Source organism: Egretta garzetta, unplaced genomic scaffold, assembly GCF_000687185.1.
Source record: "Egretta garzetta isolate BGI_Z169 unplaced genomic scaffold, ASM68718v1 scaffold113, whole genome shotgun sequence".
NCBI classification, from domain to species: domain Eukaryota; kingdom Metazoa; phylum Chordata; class Aves; order Pelecaniformes; family Ardeidae; genus Egretta; species Egretta garzetta.
The window spans coordinates 1,500,573-1,520,907 of NW_009259115.1; the positions used below are offsets into that span (position 1 = coordinate 1,500,573).

General features: G+C 53.2%; 1 protein-coding gene across 1 annotated transcript; it reads left to right on the plus strand.

The window, feature by feature from the left end:
- Nucleotides 1-4,047: 4,047 nt before the first annotated feature.
- Nucleotides 4,048-20,331, plus strand: RAMP1 (receptor activity modifying protein 1; the record flags this gene model as incomplete). The annotated part of the gene is made up of 3 exons (XM_009635491.2): nucleotides 4,048-4,132; nucleotides 9,841-9,979; nucleotides 20,106-20,331. Coding segments are annotated over exons 1-3 (450 nt in total), but the record flags the coding sequence as incomplete, so codon positions are not given.
- Between the last annotated feature and the right edge of the window lie 4 nt (nucleotides 20,332-20,335).

Below are 20,335 nucleotides of genomic sequence, written 5' to 3' on the forward strand. Positions count from 1 at the left end.
GGGGGGGGGGTGCGGCCCCCAGCCAGTGGGGACCGGAGCTGCTCCGCTCGCCTCTCGTTGCGCTGTGGTGCAATGTGCTTTGGTAAAAGCGTGGTGCCCGGTGTTGCTTCAGAGCGAGCCGTAGATGGTGCGTTTATCAAACGATTATCGGGCTGCCAAGAAAACAGGTAGGGATGTAGTCCTGGGCAGAAACGGTAGCACTTTGGTGCTGCATGCCCCATTTGCCAGTACGAGGAGGGGACTGGGAAGCACAGCGTGCCGGTATGGGGCTGCTGCCGTTGCTGGGCTGACGTTTGCGCCGAGAGCCGCCTCCGGCTGCCAGTGTGCAGCTGGAATGGAGCCGATGCTTATTTGTGATCTGCTTGTTTCCGTTTGACATTCTCCTCTTACTGCCTTTTACCATAAGTAAGTCTTCATGCCCGGTGATGTTTATCCCCAGAAGTGTTTCTGGAGCATCCAGCCTGGGTTTTGCAAGCTGCAGCCCTCGCATGGGCTCCGCTCGCACACTCATCCGGGCCACGCTGGAAGCAGCAGTGGGGTGGTGCTGGCAGGACCGCAGCACGCTCTTCAGACCCGCCCCGTGTTGTACTTCGGTCATGAAGATGTGGAAGCCTTTGGCCTCTTTGGGGGGCATGTGCCGCCCGAGCTTTCCACGTGGCCAGGTCCCTAACAGGGGACCCTCCCCAGCCTGGCCGAGCAGGGACTGACTTTCTCTACCAATTCTGCATTCAGGTACCTGCTCTTCCCCACGCCAGCAAGGTTTTAAACCAACCCTCACCGCAGCTTACGCCCATGGCACGGCACTTACGCCATGGCACCTCCCGCCACAGCGGTCTCTTTTTTTACTGGGAGCTGATGGAGTTAGCTGGCAAGCGTTTATTCAGGGTTGGGGGAGGCTGTTCCCTGAGCAAGCCCGGATGGAGGGAGGTGCAGTGCACAGACCTGGGGAGCTGGGGGGGAGGCCCATGGCGATGCCCTGCCCTGGGACTGTGAGCAAAGCCACAACCACATGCGTGTTTTTCAGGAGAATATCTGTTTTCCTAAAATTGAGCTTTCCTAGACCTGTCTCTTTTCATTTAACATTTTTTTCCCCTGCTGTGAGGCTTATTTCCCCCTCCCAGCCTGAGTGACTTCTCTCCCATCCAAGTTTCCCAAGCCCTTGATTCCTTTGAAAGCTTTTGTGGCTTCATGGTAATGAAGCTGCCAGACAGGCAAAATATGGGGTGAGCCCTCCATGTGTGCGCCTCGCTGGGGAGCGCTGGCCATGCTTTGTAACCGCGTCCATGCCGTGCTTACAGACCGCTTTGTTCTGGGCAGTTTGCTGCTCCATCTGCAGCCCCCCCGGGGCAGAGGGGAGGCAGGGACAGGGGGGATGCTCCTTCTCTTCTCCAAAGTGAGCGGTGGCAGCATGTCCAGGACACCCTGGGATCAGCCTTCCCAGGTGCTGGGAGATCGGCTGATGTTCCCCCCACCTCCCAGCATCTGCTCTGCCCCTGAAATCCTTGCTGTCCAGTGACTCAGCTGCATGTTGAAAAATCCCCCGCCCTTTCAGCACATGAAAACCCCCACATCCCATGAATTCCCTCTTAATTTACATCCCGAATTACTACATTGGGAAGGAAGATCCTGCGGACTAAGGGACAGTGTCACAACACGCCAAGCGAACAAGCATGCAGCAGGTAGGGGAGGCAGAGGCTGCCTGATTTTGGGACCTGGAGATACTCCAGAAGCATCAGGGAGCAGGTTTGGGACAGAGCAGCTCTGAATTAATGCTGCCGGGATGAGAAATGCCCTTCTCCCCTTAAAGAAGAGGGTGAGTGACTGCTTTGGGTGGCCATTGAGTCCTTCCTTGTCCTGATATCCCTGAGCCTGGATCTAGCTGTGTGCCTGTGGGTTGCTGGTGGAGGGGACAGGCTCTTCCTGTGGGCTTTCCTGCCACCTGCCAAGCACCTGCATCCCTGCGGCTATCAGGAAATAGGAGCATCTTTGCCAGGACTTCGAACACCTCCGTGTATTTCTGAGGTCCACAGACATTCCCTGCAGTGGGCTGGTACCAAGAGGGAAAGGTGCTGGAGATGAAATATTGCCAAGCTTGGAAGAAAGGAGCTGCCTGGGTAGAAGCTGGGCTCAGCCCTCATGGGAAGGGTTGGGGATGGGGATGGGGATGGGATGATCGTGTGCCAATGGTGGGGCTCAGGCAGGCTGCTTGAGGAAGGGATGGGTCTCTGTCTTCCTCATGATCGCTTGCAGAGTTTGGGTGCTTCCATCCATCTTGCTCTTCCCAAGCCACTTTCATGGCCGTGGCAGCCCCAGGAGCCGCTGCCTGATCCCAGCAGCTTGGGGCCTGACCCAGCCAGGCAGGGAGGAGAGGCTTTAAAAATACATTCCCTGTGCAAAATGGGGACAGAAATAGCATCCTCCGCCAGGGCTCGGAGGTTTCGTTTGACTGCGGGGGCGCGTCCCGGGCTGTCAGCAAGCAGAGGTGTTAGCGGGTGGCTCCCTCCTTTCTGGTAGAGGAATAACTAGTGTTGAGCCAGATACCCTGTTGTTCCCCAGCACCAACACCTACATTTTTCTGCCCGCCCAGCTCCAGCCAAATGGGTTACATGTTTGCTAAGTGCCACCTTCGTTTTTTCCTGGTGAACCAAGGGAGTGGTTGCAAGCTCTGAAGCCTTTGCTGAGCTGGCAGCTGCCCAAAGCAGCCCTGGCGGGAGGTATATTTTTAAGCAGGGGGTGCCAGACCCTTCCTGAGGGTTACAGGGCTGTGGATGCTGGAAGGGGCAGCTGTGCCTTTCTTCCTGCTCCTCCCCAGCTGGTGTGGGTGACTTCCCTCTCTCTCATGTTTCTCAGCATGAGATTTCTTGCGCAAGACCTGAGCTTCCTTCTAGGTTACACAGAGGTTTGGTTTTTAAGCCCTATTAGGCCATGGTGGGGCTTCGGAGCCTGGTGCAGAAGGTGTTGCTCAGATGGGCGGGCTGCAGAGGAGGTTGGTCCCCAGCACTGGGCTTGTACCTCTGTTGGGACTCAGCCTGCTTTTTTGGAGAAAACATCTGACTTTCTGATAACACCATGGGGGGGCCAGAGGCTACGTACAAGGTGGCAGGCTGGAAATGCCCCCCGCACCCAATCTGGCTCTGTCTGGGGAGCGCAAAGCCAGGCTTTGGAGATGGTGTGGATGGGTACGGGCGGGTCCCTGGGGCAGGTTTGCAGCGCCGCCGCCAGTTCCCGTGCTGGCAGTTTGCAGGCGCCAGCCGGAGCCCAGCCCTTTACGTGCGAGCGCTGCTGGGAGCAGGGGGTTTATTTTTAGTCCAGCGAGCACTTGCTCTGTCCCCCTCAAAACCATCTGCTGCCTCCAGTGGGGCTGGTTTGTTGGCTTTGAGTCAACAAAGCAAAACCCTTCCCATTTTTTCCATTTTTTAGCTGCAAACCGGGAAGTTTTTCACGTTCATCTTCTGCCTTCTGCCCCCATGTGCTCTCCCCACCCTCCCGTGAGTATTTTGGATGAGATGTTTTGGGCTGGGTCTGATCCTTCCCTCAGCTTCGTGCTTCAATCTGGGCAGAGCGCTGGGATGCCGGGAAGTGACTCCGACACAGACTGGGGATGCTCCCAAGGGTGCCCAAGCCCCGTTGGTGGGGTACCAGATGTTTAACTGGGCTTAGGATGAAAACTGGAGCTTAATATATTGAATTACTAATTAGCAGCAGACATGGTGGCTCTGCTGAGTGAAAGCGAAGTTGCTGAGAAATGCACTTGGTGAGGATCGGCTCAGCTGGTCTGTTTGTAAATGTGGGTCCCAACACAAAGGGAAGGGTTGAAAAGCAAAATGAGGCAGCCTGAGACTAATGAGCGTGTGCTTCCCTGCGCACAGAGCAGCTTTCAAGGCTTCCCAGGGCTGTGCCTGCAAAACGCCCCCACTCAAAACCTGCTCTCCTGGAGCCGTGTGGTACCTCCAGCAGGGACATGGGACTGTGATCCCCCCTTGGAGGTTTTTGTCACCAGGGTGAGTGGCCCAGCAGGGGCGGCTGTGAGTCCAAGGTGGTTGGGGGATGTTGGCCACGAGAGAGTGGGACAAAATCAGGTTTGGGTTTAGCCACAAGCGAACCTTCTCCTTCCCAGCATCGTTCCTAGCGGGTGAGTACCTGGCTTGGCAGCGTGTAGCACGTCTGTCCGGCTGGGCTTTACCTGGTTTGATCTCACAGGTTCGTACCTGCCAGGGCAGGATTCATCCTGCTGGATGGGGACATGGCAAAGTTGGGGCTCAAAGCACACTCAGCAAATGAGCTCCAGATTTCCAGCTCTTCTTGGGCTTTATTTTGCAGCTGGGTCCAAACCACGAGGCTTGTTCTCAATAAAGCAGAGCATACAACCTCACCGAAAAGAAGGGGAAAACAGACTGGTTTCATCTCGGGCTTGTTGAGAGAGTGAATCATTTCACAGGAAGGGTCACAGCATTTAGGAGAAGCCCAGGAGAAGCTATCGGGATGTTTGCTCTTCGAGCCCAGAGCTTTGCTGATGCTCGGGTTTAGCTACATGTGGCTTGTTCATTGCCAGCCCTGCTGTGAGCGTCACCTTGCAGTTATCTGCGACCTTTTGGGGTTTAATGAGACCTTTAAGCTTTTAGATGAATGACTGGCTATTTTCTGCTCGTTTCTATGAAGCCCTGGATGGTTTCCACCAAAAAAAACCTGCTGGTCCAGCCATAGCCAGGATGGTCTGGTGACTGATCTGCACACGTAGTCAAATCATTTCATCCCTCATCCAGCACCATCAAGGGGTGTCATGGACTTGGGGGAGTCAAGCTCCCCCGTTTGCTGAATAGCAGTGAGCTACAGCTGTGCTGGGACGGTCTGGCAGCCCCTCCAACAACATCCAGTGGGTGCCAGTGAAAGGGTTCACAAATTAGGGTGTCTCCACTTCCCATCCTATATAAGAGCCTCCATCAAGGGCTTCCTTCTTGGATGAGACTGCAAATGGGGGGTACAGTCCAGGCACTGGGCAAGGAGCCTTCATCTGCAGGAGCCACATGGCCAATGGCCCAGAAGGACATGGCATGTGAGTCCACCTTGGTGGGATCTCCCCAAAAATGAGACTGCCTCACTTGGCACTTGCTGCCCCAAACTCTCCATATATTCCCAGTGCTCAGGCATCGTGGGCAGCATCCAGAAGTCGAATGGCAGAGGGCTGTGGTGGCAGGGCTTGCAAAATGTCAGCAGGCTCCATCGTGATGCCTGGGAACTGGGTCTGTCTGCGCTATCATTGCTTTGGCCTCCTGTGCCATGTCAGCCTGAAACGCTCATCTGTTCTCAGGCTCCGCGGTTCTCCCTGCCTCCGCCTTCCCCTGGGGTTGGCTGCATGTCCAAGCAAGATGAGCCCAGGAAGTCCCAGTAAACTGAGAAAGAAATAGCCAGAGACCAAAGAATTCCTCAGAGGGGACTGTGATGTGAAATGCAGAACTTCTCTTGCAGAGAAAGCTCAGGGCTGATGAACCATCACGATGGCAAGCGTGCAGGCTCTGCAGTGGTGGCAGGAGGAGAAGGAGGAGGAGGTGGTGTCCACCAAGTTGTTTTCTGGAGCTGTGACCCCAGAGCTCTTGGCCCAGACTCCAGCTCTAAGAAGTGCAGCGGAAGAAAGTCCAGTTATTTTCCCAAAACTTTTGTAACAATTCAGAGTGAGCAAACTGTTTTTCTGCTGAAATACTTGAGTGACTTGGGGTTTTTGCAGCTAACCCTCAGTAAGCTGAATCCTGGTAGATGTTTGCTGGGACTCTCCAGGACATCAATCCCGGGGCAATCAAGAGGACCTGGGATGCCTGAAAAAGCCTTCCCTCCAATCACTTCCTCACCACCACCCTCCGGATGTTCCCTGTGAGGAGGCAAATTAAGGACCCTTAAAGTTACCTCTTTTAACAGGCAATCAGTGCTCCTCTCGGCAGGGAAGGGCGTTCATCAACAGTCGCACAGGTCCTTGCACCGAGGTAAACACCACATCGGATGGTGCTGCTTTCCAGCGGAAGATGTGTTTGCATGCAGAAGGCAGTGCGCACACAGGCAAGGATGAATTTTGGACGGCTTGCAGTGGTATCACCTGTATGGATACACAGGCTGGGGGAACATGGGAAGATGGAGATAACCCCCAGCTCCGTGTCTAGGCAGCACCTAAAGACCAAGTGGGGCTTTGGAGGTACCACATGGCTCCGCTGGGATGTTCCCAAGGGACCACTGGATTCCTGCAGCTCCCAATGCCATTTTTCTCAAGGGAGTGGGAGCACCAGGGGCATGCAAGAAGGGAGCTCTTGGAGGCAGCTCAGCCTCGGTAATAGCTGGGTTTTGGAGCTCATTTATTCAGCAGCTCCTTATAGCCTTCACAAATGGATGCTGCTAAGTACAGAGACGTGACCGCTCCGGAGCTCTGTTATTTACAGCTCACTGCAGCTGACTTCGCGCCGCCACTGTCAGCAGGGCTGACGGGAGAAGGAAAACCTTCTGGAATGAGAGCCAGGAGATACAAAAATCTGCCCCCCCCCGCTGCTTTTCTTCCCCTGTTGTTACAAACTCTGAGCCCGTCCCGGCCTGACATGTCGATAAACGTGGGTTTGGGGGAAATCTGGGAAGCAGCAGGGAGATACCCATGGGTTTAGGTGGGAACCATGTGGAAACGTGTCAGGAGCTTCTCCTCACTTTGACCTTAAAATGTGCATTTAAAGCTAAAGCCAATTCTCCCCCAGCCAGCTGAAAACAAAAGAGTTTTTTGGCCTCGCTGTGCCCAGCTCCATCCTCGCAGCATTTACACAATGGGCTCTGTTGAGCCTTCTCCTCTTGCATGTTCTTTGCCTCTGATGCATAAAACAAAAGAATCCTTCACAATGTTAAAAATCAAATGTCCTTGTGAAACGTCTCAGTCGCTGGCTGATGGGTCTGGTCTCCCCAGTCCCCTGGGGAAAAGGATTTGCAGACAGACTCCATGTGTAGGTATGGGAGACGTGGTGGGAGACGTGTCTTCCAGGACCACAGTCTCTGCACCACTCCTTGGAGGTACCAAGCCAAGCCTGTTGCTGTCAGCATCTGCAATGTTCATCACTGCAGAAGACAAGTCCTCATGGGGAAGGCAGAGCTCCTGGGGAACATTGGGAAGAACTGCTGAGGAGAAAAGAAAGGTGGTGCCGTGCCTGCGAAGGACCTTCGAACTGAGACAGGAGGCAGGAACAAGAGCAAGCATACGAGTCACGCTTTTGGGGATGATGAAGCCCATGTGCTGGCTTGCTCCTGGCTGCCCACGATTGTTCTCAGCCCATGGCCATGTCCAAGCCAGCAGTATCTTTTGAGCTGCTTTGATTGGCAAGTGCTTAAAGCTCCCTGGGTTTTTGTTTTCACTTGTTTTGGGTTGTTTTTTTTCTTTTAATAATAGGGCTCATTTTCATGCTGACTACCAGATATACACTGACTACCAGATATATGTGGCTTGCAGCTGCTCGAGAAAACGTTGCAGCCAGTTTGCAGTTCTCAGTTGCTTCATCCTCATGGTTTATTTAGTGTTTCTCCTCTCTCCACCCAAGGTGAAGCTGCCTGTTAAGGTGTTTTTCTCTAGGTCTGTTCTGCAGGAGCAGCTGCATGGTCGTCAGGAAGTGTTTGGCCATCTCTAAGGATCGTTGGTTTTGTGGTATAAATGCTGACTTGGGTCTAGGTTCATCCGTGCTAATCGGGAGTGGGGAGGAGCGAAGCCAGGCGAAGGGCAGCCTGGCCATGCTCGGTTAACTTCTGCTTTTCTTTATTCTTGTGCTGTATCGCTGTTGAATTTCTTAATTTCTTTGTCTTCCTCAATTTCTCTCCGTGCTTCGCGTGTCTCACTCATTTCTGCCTGGCTCCATTTCCTCCTTTGCTCCTCAGTCCCCTTGGCTGCTTGCCTGGCCACTTCTTCATAGAAATGATAGAATCATTTAGGTTGGAAAAGACCTTTAAGATCATCAAGTCCAACTGTTAACCTAACCCTGCCATCCCACCACTAAACCATGTCCCTGATCTGTTCGCCTCCCCTGCTCTCCTTTCTCCCCTTAGGCTGCTCAGTCTGGCTCCGCACTTGATGCCTTTGCTGGTGGCGTTTTCTCTGCAAGCTGTTTGTCCGGCCACGTGACGGGCACGATGTTTGCAGGGCGCTTGTCCTTCGCAGTCTGGTATGTGGTCTTCACTGAGGGGGGGACCCCTTGGGGTGGCACCTGAACCTCCCTTGGATGCTGGTGCTCGCTCAGCCATGTCACTTATTCACTTGATTAATCTAGATCTGAAGGGGTGGGAGGGGGAGAAAAGCCTCCCAGCCAGCAATCGTCCTTGAGCCTGCCTGGACTGAGATTTGCAGTCCAACTCTCATGTAAAATTATTGCACCTTCCTTCCTGCTCCTCCTCCTCTTCCTCGCTTGGCACGTTGCTTCAGCATCCCAAACCTTCCCATTCCAGAGCAGGGCTTGTCTCTGGCTGAGGTCGTGTTGCGCAGGTGCTGAAGGGTGAGCCTGTGGGTGGTATCAGTTGGGGAGGGCTTTAGCTTATCATAAACTCAATTTTATTATTGCAATGGTGAGAGTTGAATGCTCCTTAACTCCCTTCCCTTGGCTTGATAACTCACATCTTGAGCTGCACCAAAGCATCTGCCGTGGTGGGAGGCAGCGTGGGAGCCCTGCAGCCATCCAGAAACCTCGCCCAAGGGTCGGGGGGGCCCCTCACCACCCAAATCCCACAGTGGGTCCTGAGTTCCCACCCACTGCCATAGGGTGCTGGTACATAAATGCTCCGAGGATTTGGGGGCTGCAGAGGGACCGCTCAGTGCGGGCATCCCCCTGGCAGGAGCTGCTGGTCATGTCCCGTGGCTTTCATATGCAGACCGCTAAGTAGCTAAACTCTGTTTTGTTAAAAAATAAGGTAAAAATAAAAATAAAGCCCCATGCTTTTGCACAGAGTTATTCACGCGTAGCAAAAAATAGAGCTGGTATGCGATGCCTGCCTGCAATGTACTCCAGGAGCTGCAAAGGCACTAGCAGGCACTTTGGGACCAAGGGAAAGGTGTTATTTATAGCCAGGCTTAGTAAATCATTCCTCCGAAGGTTTTTTTTTTCCTTCAAGCCTGCTCCCTCTTCCCTTTGTAGCATTCCTTTTTTCCTTTCCACTCGCTAGTAACACTGCACTAACTGTGCACAAACTTGTAGGGAAGTAAGCAGCATCTCTTCCTCTCTGGTCCCAAACCAGAAGGCACCGTCCAGCAGGGACGCATGCCCAGAGGTGGATTAGATCAGCGCCGTGCAGCCAGAGGTGAATTTCACCACGCTTGTCCCTGCGCTGCATTGGAGATGGATATTTGTTTCCAAGCGTGGCACCGTGCAGGTAATTTTTAAGGGGTCCTTTGCTCAGCAGCAGCATGGATCTGGCTAGGAGCCGTGGTGTTATTCCCCAAATTCCCCCACACCCTTATTCTTTTTGTAAGCCAAAAGCCTGGGAATTTAAAGTCCAAAGACATGTCAAGTGATCAGCAGAGAATAAATCTGCGTCCTTACTTATTTATGACTTACCTGGCATATTTTGAATAATTGATTTATCTTGCGTTGGGTGCTTGGGAGGGTGACAGAGGATGCTGCTACGGGATCAGAGGGGTGTGAAGAGGGAAACACAGTCCCGAGAAGGAGGTTTTGAAGAAGCTGGTTGAGAGTGGGGTTGCTTTGATGTCCAGCTCTGCTTTGGCAGATGCCCTCTGCGTGGAAGGCTGCGAGGGGAGCGTGCGGTGCGGGGCTAGGGGCTCTAGTTGGGCCACGACCCGCTGCGGCAGAGCCTAACCCCGCTTGCCCCTTGCCTGTCTTCCAGCCCATCACTTCATCGCGGCGACGGCGTGCCAGGAGGCGGACTACGGCTGGATGATCCGGCACTACTGCCTGAAGCAGTTCCAGCTCAGCATGGAGGGCATCGGGCAGCGGCTCTGGTGTGACTGGGATGAGACGGTGGGGTAAGTGGGGTCCCTCTGCTCGCCCCTCCCTTGCTGGCATCCTGGGACTGCCTGCACCCGTCTTTGATTTTGGGGTGTAAGGAAGGGAGTGGTGGGTTTTATTTCATGGCGGGGAACAAATGTGCCATTTCACTCGACTTTGCAAGTGCTGATGCTGCTCTGGCTGCCTGCTGGGTCCAGCTGAAGGGGCTTCCCTGTCCCAGTCCCTTGTGGAGGGGCCACAAGGTGGGCTTGGAGGGCAGAGCAGTGGATTTTGTCTCCCTGGACCTCAGCAAGGCTTTTGACACCATCTCCCATAAGATCCTCCCAGACAATTTGATGAAGTGTGGGCTGGATGAGCAGACAGTGAGGTGGGTTGAAAACTGGCTGAATGGCCAGGCCCAGAGGGTGGTGATCACTGGACAAAGTCCAGTTGGAGGCCAGCAACCAGCGGTGTACCCCAGGGGTCAACGCTGGATCCAGTCCTGCTTAACCTCTTCATTAATGATCTGGGTGATGGGGCAGAGTGTACCCTCAGCAAGTTTGCAGGTGACACCAGACTAGGTGGAGTGGGTGACACACCAGAGGGTCGTGCTGCTGTCCAGAGAGACCTTGACAGGCTGGAGAAATGGGCTGACGGGAACCTCATGAAGTTCAACAAGGAGAAGTGCAAAGTCCTGCACCTAGGGAGGAATGGCCCCAGGCACCAGGAGGTGCTGGGGACCGTCCAGCTGGAAAGAAGCTTGGCAGAAAAGGACCTGGGGTCCTGGTGGGTGCCAGGTTGAGGATGAGCCAACAATTGCCCTTGCAGCAAGGAGGATGAATGGTGTCCGGGGCTGCACTGGGAGGATTGTTTCCAGCAGGTCGAGGGAGGTGATCCTTCCCCTCTACTCAGCACTGGTGAGGCCACCCCTGGAGTCCTAGGTCCAGTTCTGGGCTCCCCAGTGTGAGAGAGGTGTGGACATACTGGAGAGAGTCCAACAAAAGGCCATGAAGATGATGAAGGGTCTGGAGCATCTCTCCTATGAGGAAAGGCTGGGAGAGCTGGGACTGTTCAGCCTGGAGAAGAGAAGGCTCAGGGGGATCTTAATAAGGTATATAAATATCTGAAGGGAGGATGCAAAGAGGAAGGAGCCAGACTCTTTTCAGTGGTGCCCAGTGACAGGAGCAGAGGCAATGGGCACAAAATGAAGCGTGAGAGGTTCCCTCTGAACATTAGGAAGCACTTTTTCACTGTGAGGGTGACCAAGCACAGGTCTCCCAGGGAGGTTGTGGAGTCTCCATCCTTGGAGATATTCAAAAGCCATCTGGACACAGTCATGAGCAACCAGTTCTATGTGGCCCTGCTTGAGCAGGGACGTTTGGACAAGGTGAGGTGGACCTCCAGAGGTCCTCTCCAACCCCAACCATTCTGTGATTGAATTGGCTTTCAAGGAGCCAAGCCTAAGCAGTGTTTGGAAATCAGGACAGCGGTCTTGCTCAGTACAGTTATGAATGTATGAAGAAACCACACACCCCAGTGGCAGAGCTTCAACAGGAGAAGACCACTTTTCTCACTGTCTGCTACGCTCTGGGTATTAATGTGTTATTAAGGCAGTAGTTTGGGATCCCCGTCATGGCTCCATTACCACTTCTGGTGACTTCACTGCTTGATGGACATATTTTCCATGAGATTTTTCTTTTTTCTCAGCACTCGGATTCTGCAGGCAGCCCAAAACGCCCTAACTCAGCTTGAAAACACCACAGTCCACTGAGATGCTCTCAGACCCTGTAAGAAAATCCCAGGCTGTCCCACCGGAGCTGCTGGCTTGCCCGCTACTTCCAAAAGTTGCATCTTGGTTTTTCTTAGCAACTAGAGGGAGAGGCCATCATGGTACAGCATGGCAGTCTTCTGCTAAGCCTCCTGTTTGCAATCAGTGTCAGAGAATTAGCGGTGATTTATGACTTAGGAGAACTAGAGATGTGGTCTGCTTGCCTGGTGGAGCGCTCGGCGGCATCCTTCGGAGGGATAATGAGGGTGATAAGGGAACCCTACTTAATGCAGCAGCATCTGGGAGAGTATGGGCATTGCATATCAGGAACCTGCTGCTCCATGGGGCTTTTTGGGCATTTCTTCTGTTTTTCTTTTTTTTTTTTTTTTTAATTGCAAACCACCTGAACAACGCTTTCTTTAGGTTTAGCTCTTTCCTATTTATAATCAGCAGAGCTGAATTTTTCAGTACCGCCATGGTGTAAATCATTCTCCTAGTGAGATGACTTTGATTAAAGTTGCAAAGACAGGTCAGAGGTGTCCATGTATTGGCATGAGGGCCTAAAAAGAGAAAATAAATACCCATTCTCCACTCTGAGCTGGCTTTCTGCATTGTCCAGCGTTGTTGTGCTGTGGCCTTTCTCCAGGAAAACAAAGCGGCGGACAAAAATGAGCTCTTGCGACACAAGGCGGGGATTGAGGTCAGTTGGAAATGGTGAGCAGATGTTGCCATATGCCATGAGTGTTCGGCACAAAAATTAGAGGTTTTGTAAGATTTTGGTTGATTTCTGGCTTCATGCCCCTTTTTTCTGTGCCAAGTTGAAATCTATATATATGCGTGTATGTAAACATACATATATACATGTATATATACGTATATATACATGTCTTTCGAAAAGGACAGCTTGGGTTTTCCTTCCCCTTTATTGGTGACATAATAGAGGGGAAGAAAAGAGAGCGGAAAGACTGTGGGAGGTTTTCTGGTTCTGAGAAACCTCATCTGGTCCTCAAAAATATCCAGGGCTGCTGCTGTTGCTCCAGCCCCCGGCCGCTGTGGGGGTCTCCACAGGACCCGTCTCCCTCTGTTGACACCTTTGGAGGCAGCATCCAGATGTGGGCGAGGTGTGGTGAGTGGCAGGAGAAGGGGATAACCACCTCCCTTGGGTCTCCCGGCTGCGCTGGGGATGAGCTCCCACCCCTGGGGCCATCCCAGCAGAGCTGTCCCCAGCCTGGGCTGTCCCCGGGCAGGGGCTGAGTGTGTCCCAGGGGCAGGACTTTGCTTTTGGCCCTGGTTTGGTCCTACCTATCTGCAAGCTTGATGAGATGCAATCCATCTCCTCCTCCAGACCTTTGTTGAAGCTATTACAGAGGAGCTTGTTCTTTACCTCCAACATCCTGTTTTTCTTCTAAATAGTATCTACTAAACTAGTTATCCTTGAGGCACTTGGAGGAAATGTTGATAAACTTGCAGTGTTCAGTTTGATTGCGTGTGTCCATTTGCGCCGTGCAAACACAAGGCTCAAGTTATTTAAGAGACGACATACCTCTGATCCTCCTGTGCCCTCAGGACACTGGGAAAATCAGGTAGAAATAGCTCAGCTACTGCTCTAAATAAGCTGCTCTGCAAGGATATGGGTTTCAGGTGATCACCTCGACCTCGCTGGACACCCCAATCCCTGGGTGTGCGTAGGACTCACCATCCCCTTTTAGGAGAAAAAGTACTGTTAGCATAGGCTGGCTGGTCGCCCCTCCAGCTTTAGGGGGAAGGACTTGACATCCACCAGGCATGAGACAAAGAAATGGAAATAAAACATCTGCCTAGAGCCTCGTCTCCTCTCCATATCTTTCCCCAAACTGAGGAATTTTGATGCTTGAAACCTGTCCAAAACAAGAATGAGAAATATTTGAAGTTTTTGCCTCTACAGGTCCTGTACCAGCAGCAGCATCGGTTTTGGAGCTGTGATTTCTTGTATGCGGCATTTGGCGGAGAAATGCCCATTAGGCCCATCATTTCCTGCTCAATTGAGAATGACACGATGGGAACATCTGGATAAATGGTCTCAGCAGAGTTTGTAATTGTGGTTTATTAGTCCTATTTATAGGCTGCCGATTATCCTCCCATCTTACCCTCAGATGTATTAACCAAGCTCTTGCACCGCTGGTGCTGCTGCATTCAGATGCAACAGAGGGGTCTGTCTGGGCCAGGAGTGTTTGCTGAGGTTGGGCTTGGACCATGTGAACAAGCACCAACTCTCTGAGAAGGTTAGTCCAACACCGTTGAGCTACGGTGGCTTTCCTAGCCATGCTTATTTGGGGAAACTTGACATTTTTTGATACGCAAAATTGTGTGGCAAGGGAACTTGTGTGATCTGTTACACGCTTCCGGAATGGGATGCCAGGTTGTTTTTAATAAAATCGTTAGTTCCAGAAGTTGGCCGTGAACACTGTCTCCTGGGAAGGGAGAAGGACTGCTCTGAGAGGTGTTTTCCCTTGGGTCATCTGGTTTCTTTCCCTCTCTTCCTCCCCAAAGGACAAGCGATCCAGTGTGGGCTCGGATGCTCCTGCTGGAGCCATGCGTGCCGGTGCCTGCTGGGTCAGCTGCCCACCTACCCGCTTGTGTGCTGCAAGCTGGTGTCTCCTGCTTGTGTGCTGCAAGCTGGTGTCTCCAGCCCCTCCATGGCGCTGCCCCATGGATCCCTGGCCTGAGAGCAATTTAGACCAAGCGCCCTGGTGTTTTGTTTTCCAGGGCTTGCAGCCACCCCATTATTTAAAGATGGAGCTGTGCTGCGGTCCCTCTGCTTCGTGGTGGTGGCCGAGCTGCTTTGACCAGCAGCTCAGCTGTGTGTGACCAGTTATCCCAAAGATCAGCTTGGCTATTTTGATTCCACGTCCAGATTCATCGGTGCAGTGACTGAGCTGGGGGATTAGCTGTGGTCTCCCCTGGGACAGTTATTTTGGGGAGGCGGAGCACTGCTGGCAGAGCCGGAGCTGCTGGAGGGGTGAGGCTGCTGGCTGCTCACCCACGAATGCATCAGCAGGAGCTGATGACTTGTAGATATTTTTTCTGCATGGTTTTAGCTCCCCAGTGGGCTGCGGCAGGGGGACAGCTTGGCAAGGTGGTTTTTTCACAGCATCGGTGCCCCGGGCAGCAGCGAGCAGGACAGGAGGATGAGGATGCTCCCTGCGCTGAGCAGTGCCGCAGCTGCGGGTGTCACTCCAGCCGAGCCAGGCGCCTCCATCCCAAATATATCTGTATCGTGGCGTGCCTAAAGATCTCCAGGGAATGCTTTCCCATTGCTGTGGGCATCCTGTGGGGAAGGAGCTCACCGGCGTGGTGTTTCATCTGCCGATCCGACCGCTGCAGCCGGGTCCAGAAATGCGCCGAGGCTGCCAGCTCCCGGCACACCCGGTCCCCTGCCCCGCTCCTGTCCCGCTGCGGGGCTGCTCTCCCGGCTGTGAATACACTCACAGGGCATCTTCAGGCTATTTATCCATTATCTTACAGACAACAGGCTGATCTGTTACGTTATTATCTCATCATCTGCTTATTTATCTTCGGCTTGCCAGGTCCCTTTTGGATTCCCCTTTACCATCAATTTTTTCTTTTAATTTACAAAGCAAAAGGAAAGCCTTGTGGTATTCTTTTTTTTTTTCTTTCCTTCTGAGGCAAGGGATTTGGGAAGCCACAAAGGAGAGCTGGTGATCCTGCCATACACTGACCAGTATCTGTAGTGTAACATCCTCCATGCCGAGGCGCTGGCAAGGAATAAATGGCAGATCAAATTCCAGTCTCGGTTGCAGTGGTAAAAAACCAGAGGCATTGCTTAGGATTTACAGCAGTGTAAGCATTCGGATCCCGTCAAGCCATAAATCAGTCCTCGATTGCTTCCCGCCAGGGGCCCAGCCCTGTCCCTGTCCTGCCCGCAGGCTCTGGTCCCCACGTGGTCCCCGTGCTGCTTGGCCTCCTCCTGCCACAGCATCCTTTAAACCCAAACTGTTTCCATGGTGATGGGGAAAACAGTTTTAATTGCAGTTCATATTGGGTAGGGAAAAAAAATACTTAGAGCAGTTACTTTCCAGGGCAGGCTGCCTGTCTCCCTGCCCACAGCCTGTGGAGGTCGGATGGCTTGGGAAAACCTGACCTGTTCTTGGGGCTGTCCTACATCAGCTCAATAGTCGCAATGTTTTTATATTTTTTTAAGTAATTAAAGCTAGTCTTTTAAGGCATTTTAAATTATTTTAAGTTAAGGTGCTGGTATTTAAGGCAAAACTGGGGGGGGGGGCAGGAGAAGGAGGTGGTGTGGGTGCAGACCACTTCTCCTTTCCCTCTCCCTGCCATGTCCAGTGTTCTCTAGGGACACACTGACCATCATGGGGAGCTAGGGACGCCCTCCACGCGCAGTGCTCCTCCAGCTGCAGGCATCCCCTCCATCCCAAAGCATAGGCGAGCCCCCGAGAGCTCCTGTTCCCAGGGGAGCCCTTGCTGGGCTGTGGGTGATTTTTGGCACTGGGAGAGATCCCAGAGAAGCCCAAGTTGAGTTAGGAAAAGGGCACATGACTTGGGGACACTTCTTCTTGAAGCTGCTGAGCTCTCCTCGGGGTTGGGGGAAGCAGGACCAGCCCGACTGCCCTGGCCAGGATTTTTTCTGCACATACAACTGGACAGTGCTGGCAAGAGACAAGGAGAGATTTTTAAATACCTTCCCATGGGAGCAAAGGTGCCCGATGGAAAGGCTTCTGTCATATCCTCTAATTCCAAATGTCATCTTCACTAACTCCTCCATTGCCGGCCAGGTTTTGCAGCCTGGCTTTGGGCTGTTACAAATAGCACAACAGCTTCGGGCTGTGTCAGCCATTCATCGCCCCTGGCAAACAGCGTTACAAACACCCACTCCTTTGGTTACTTCTTGCTCCGAGGTAAGTTGGGAAGTCGGGAACAAGCATCTTTAGATGTCACATCCTTAGATCCTCTGGCCACTCTGCAAAGCCGTGGGGACATGCCACGGTGAGGGTCCGTGGTCCGGTGGCTTCTCTACCTCCCTGAGCGAACGGAGCCATCACGGAGCTTGTTGGGAGCCCAGCCAGGGATCTGCCCTGTGGCTCATCCCCCTGCTTTCAGTAACGGCCATGTGGCCCCGCTCAGCTGGTTTTAGAGGGCAGCCAGCCCCTGCTCTGTGGGGCGAGGGAGGAGAGGACGCAGGGTGCGGGTCTTTGTACACCTCTGCCTTGATTCTGAGTTGGGGTCACTGGTGTTCAGGTCTCTTAGGTCCTCCCCCCAAAAAAATCATCTGGGTGTTTTGCCAGGCATAGCAATCCCCAGGTGCCACCAATGCCGCCAACTTAGGTTTCTGACCTCACCATCATCCCCAGGGTGCTCCCAACTGCACCCCGGGGGCTCCCTAAACAGCCAGCCCCTCTCTTCCCCCTGCCGCCTGCCCTGGCAGGGGGTAACAGCCTGATCCCCTGCCCACCCAGGGCCACCACAGCAGAACCAGCAGCATGCCGTGCCGCTCTATTTCTGCAGCTGCACCATTCTCTGGCATCACATTTTGCTTCAGCTGTAGCAGCAGCAGTGTCCCCTCCCTGGGCTGCAGCCAGCGGCAGCAGCGCCCCAACCCAGCAGCATCCCCGGCACAGTGGGGCATGGCATGTGGTCCTCCATAGCGTGGAACATCATAGGGGCTGAGATTTGGCAATGCCTTTCTCCTGCTTGCAAGGAGACTTTGTTTTGGAAGGTCTGTGCCCTTGCTCAGCTGGAGTAGATGGTGTTTTGGGAGTTGGAGGCTTGCAAATGAGCTGTAGAGTTGTCCGAAAGCCAAAAGATTGACCCTACCTTCTTTCCAAAGAGAGTCTGTGACTGAGGATTACACCTCTTTCCAGACACCAGAAATAGCACGGTCATCCCTGCCAGCTCCTAGAGCTCGGCTCAGCTTTGCCTGGCTGAGCATGGAGGGGGACGTCACCCTCCTGGGCTGGGCTGTGGGGTAGGAGGTGGGTGGCAAGGGGAGAGCAGGGCAGTTGTATTAGGCAGCAAAACAACCCCCGAAGAGGTTTCACCATCAGCATGGGCTGAATTCCCCAGTGGGACCATGCTAGTGTGGTGCTAATGCAATAGTGTGTCTCTGCTTTTCAGAAGGGGGGGAGGGAGGAAGAACCAGATGATGCTTTGGAGATGGAATGGGAGGAACATTTGCCGTGGCTGTGGCAGGGAAGAGCATGCTCAGCCCTGCGTGTCAACGCTGCTGCTCTTTGGTGGGAACTGTGATTCCCTTCTGGCAAGGCATCGCTAGCAGCAGCCTGGGTCTGATGGGTCTCGTTTATCCATAGCCCAGCAAATGGATCCCTCTACAGTAGCTGGCAGTGCACCTGTAATGAGAAGGTCCTCCATGCCATGTTCCTTGGTGCTCTGCATGTGAGGACAGAAGATGGATGGAGTCTCACAGGACCGTTGTCCCAACCCCACGAGACACAGCAGCTCAGGACGGGCACAACCAGTGGGGATGGACTTGGCCGGAGGTTGGCAGCTCGTGTCTGTGGACAGCCAAGGGTTTGTGAGATAAAGTGGAAGAGATTAAAGCACTCAGCTACAGCTGAGAGTGTGGCTTTTTGCTTTTAGTTGGCTGGTCGTAAAACTACCATGGTCAAGAAGTGCTTTGTGTAAGGAAAGGGCAGAAAATCATCTCCTGAAGAGCATCCAGACTTGCTTTCCCCTGGCCAAGCACTCAGCAGCCCTCGTTGTCACTTCTACACTTCTAGCTGTTGCTGAAAATGACTCCTTTTCCCTCCAGGCCCCTCCTGCTTGCTCCCGCTGGGCTCTGGGGGTGTGTGGGGCCGGTGGGTGACAGTGACCTCGATGCCACCCTGCTCCTGCCGAGGACATGATCCCACCCAGAGCAGGATGGCTTTAATGAAGGCAGCATTCACGAAAATAAAAGGGACAAGAGACTTAGGGTATCTTAAGCCAGAGCTGCAGACCCCCCCCCATCAGGCTGGAGGCACCTCCTTCCATGCCTGGACAGACAGTCGTAGCCCGACGGCCGCCTCCTCGCCCCCTGCCCTGCTCGCGGGGCTGTAGCCGCTCAGCTCCTCTCCTTGGGCCCATCCTCTCCCCGGCTGGCACACACGGAGCCGTCCGGACACTGAAATACGGATGCTGCCCACGTGCAAATGTAATTATACTTTATCCTTTCATTTGCTGACAACATTTTGCTTTGGTTACTTGCACATTTTCACATGTAATGATGGGAGCAGCTATTTGTCAGCACGAAAGCGCGGGCTGAGCCCGGGAAGGGCTAAGCCAGCTGCCATACAGCCCTTCAGTTTTAAAAATAGCTTTTGTTCACTTCTCAGTTAACCCTTTCCCTCTGGTTCCTGAAGATGCTTTACCTCCCGAGATCTGCAGAGGCTGTTGATGACCGGGAAATGGTAATTTTGCACATAGGGATGCTGAACAGAAGTTGCTTTTGGTAGCTCCAGGCGCCCCGTTAATTTAATCACCGGACTCCGCAGGGTCTCCCTCTGGTGCTGCCATGTGCCAATGGGCACAGCAAGGCAACCGCCGCCTGCCCAAAAACCCAGCTGATGAGATGCAGAGAGGCTGTGGCAAGCAGCTGGGAAGCTGCTTATAAAACATTTCTTCCCCCAGGCGGGTTTTTAATTGGCTAGCTGGGTTTTGGTTCGCTCTGCTTCTCTAGCATTAGCTCTGGGCAATTGGGATGGGGGATTACAGATACATATTTTTTTTATGCGTAGGCAATTTCAAAGCAGGTAAGATTTGAAACCCATGGTAATACCTGTCCCTCCACAGGGTGGCTGGCTGGACCGGCACAGGGGCTGTCCTCTCTCTGTGGTGCCTCTTGCTCAGGGCTGCTCCTTGTTTTTCCAAATATTTGGAAAAAAGAAAAACCCCACAACCCCCGAAACCTCAACAAATGGACTTGCTGGCCATTGAGAGGTGGATGGGTTGTGGTGTGGCGGCCCTGCAAAGCAGGGTACTGCAGAGATGTGCTTCAGAAGCATGCTGGTGGTGCATATGCAACCCCCCCTATTTTTAGGCAGTTAAGAGAATTTTTAGTAGTACGTGTCTAGTCAGTTCCTTCTGTGAATGAAAACTCCTGCTTTTGGCGGTGGGTGAGCACTTAAAGTGTGCTCAAAGTGGCAAAACCTGATGGGAATTAAAAAAACACACATGTATAGTTTTTATACCTATCTGCCTACAATCTTAAACAAATCCCAACCCTAAAAAAAAATTCAAGTCAGTCAGATAACAAGCTCAAATAACATATACACATAATATAAATATTTTATATTATACTGGGGGTGAGGTGGGGTTGGTGGCGTACTCCCAGCTGGGTGCTGGTCCCCAGTGCCACCCCCGTGCCCTTGTCTGTGTTGCAGCACCTACGGGGAGCTGACGAACTGCACGGCGCTGATCGCCGAGAGGCTCGACTGCTACTGGCCCAACCGGCTGGTGGACGAGTTCTTCGTGGCCGTCCACAAGCAGTACTTCAGGAACTGCTCCCCCTCCGGCCGGGCACTGCACGACCCCCCAAACGGCATCCTCTGCCCCTTCATCCTGCTGCCTGTCCTCGTCACCCTGCTGATGACTGGGCTGGTGGGGTGGAGGA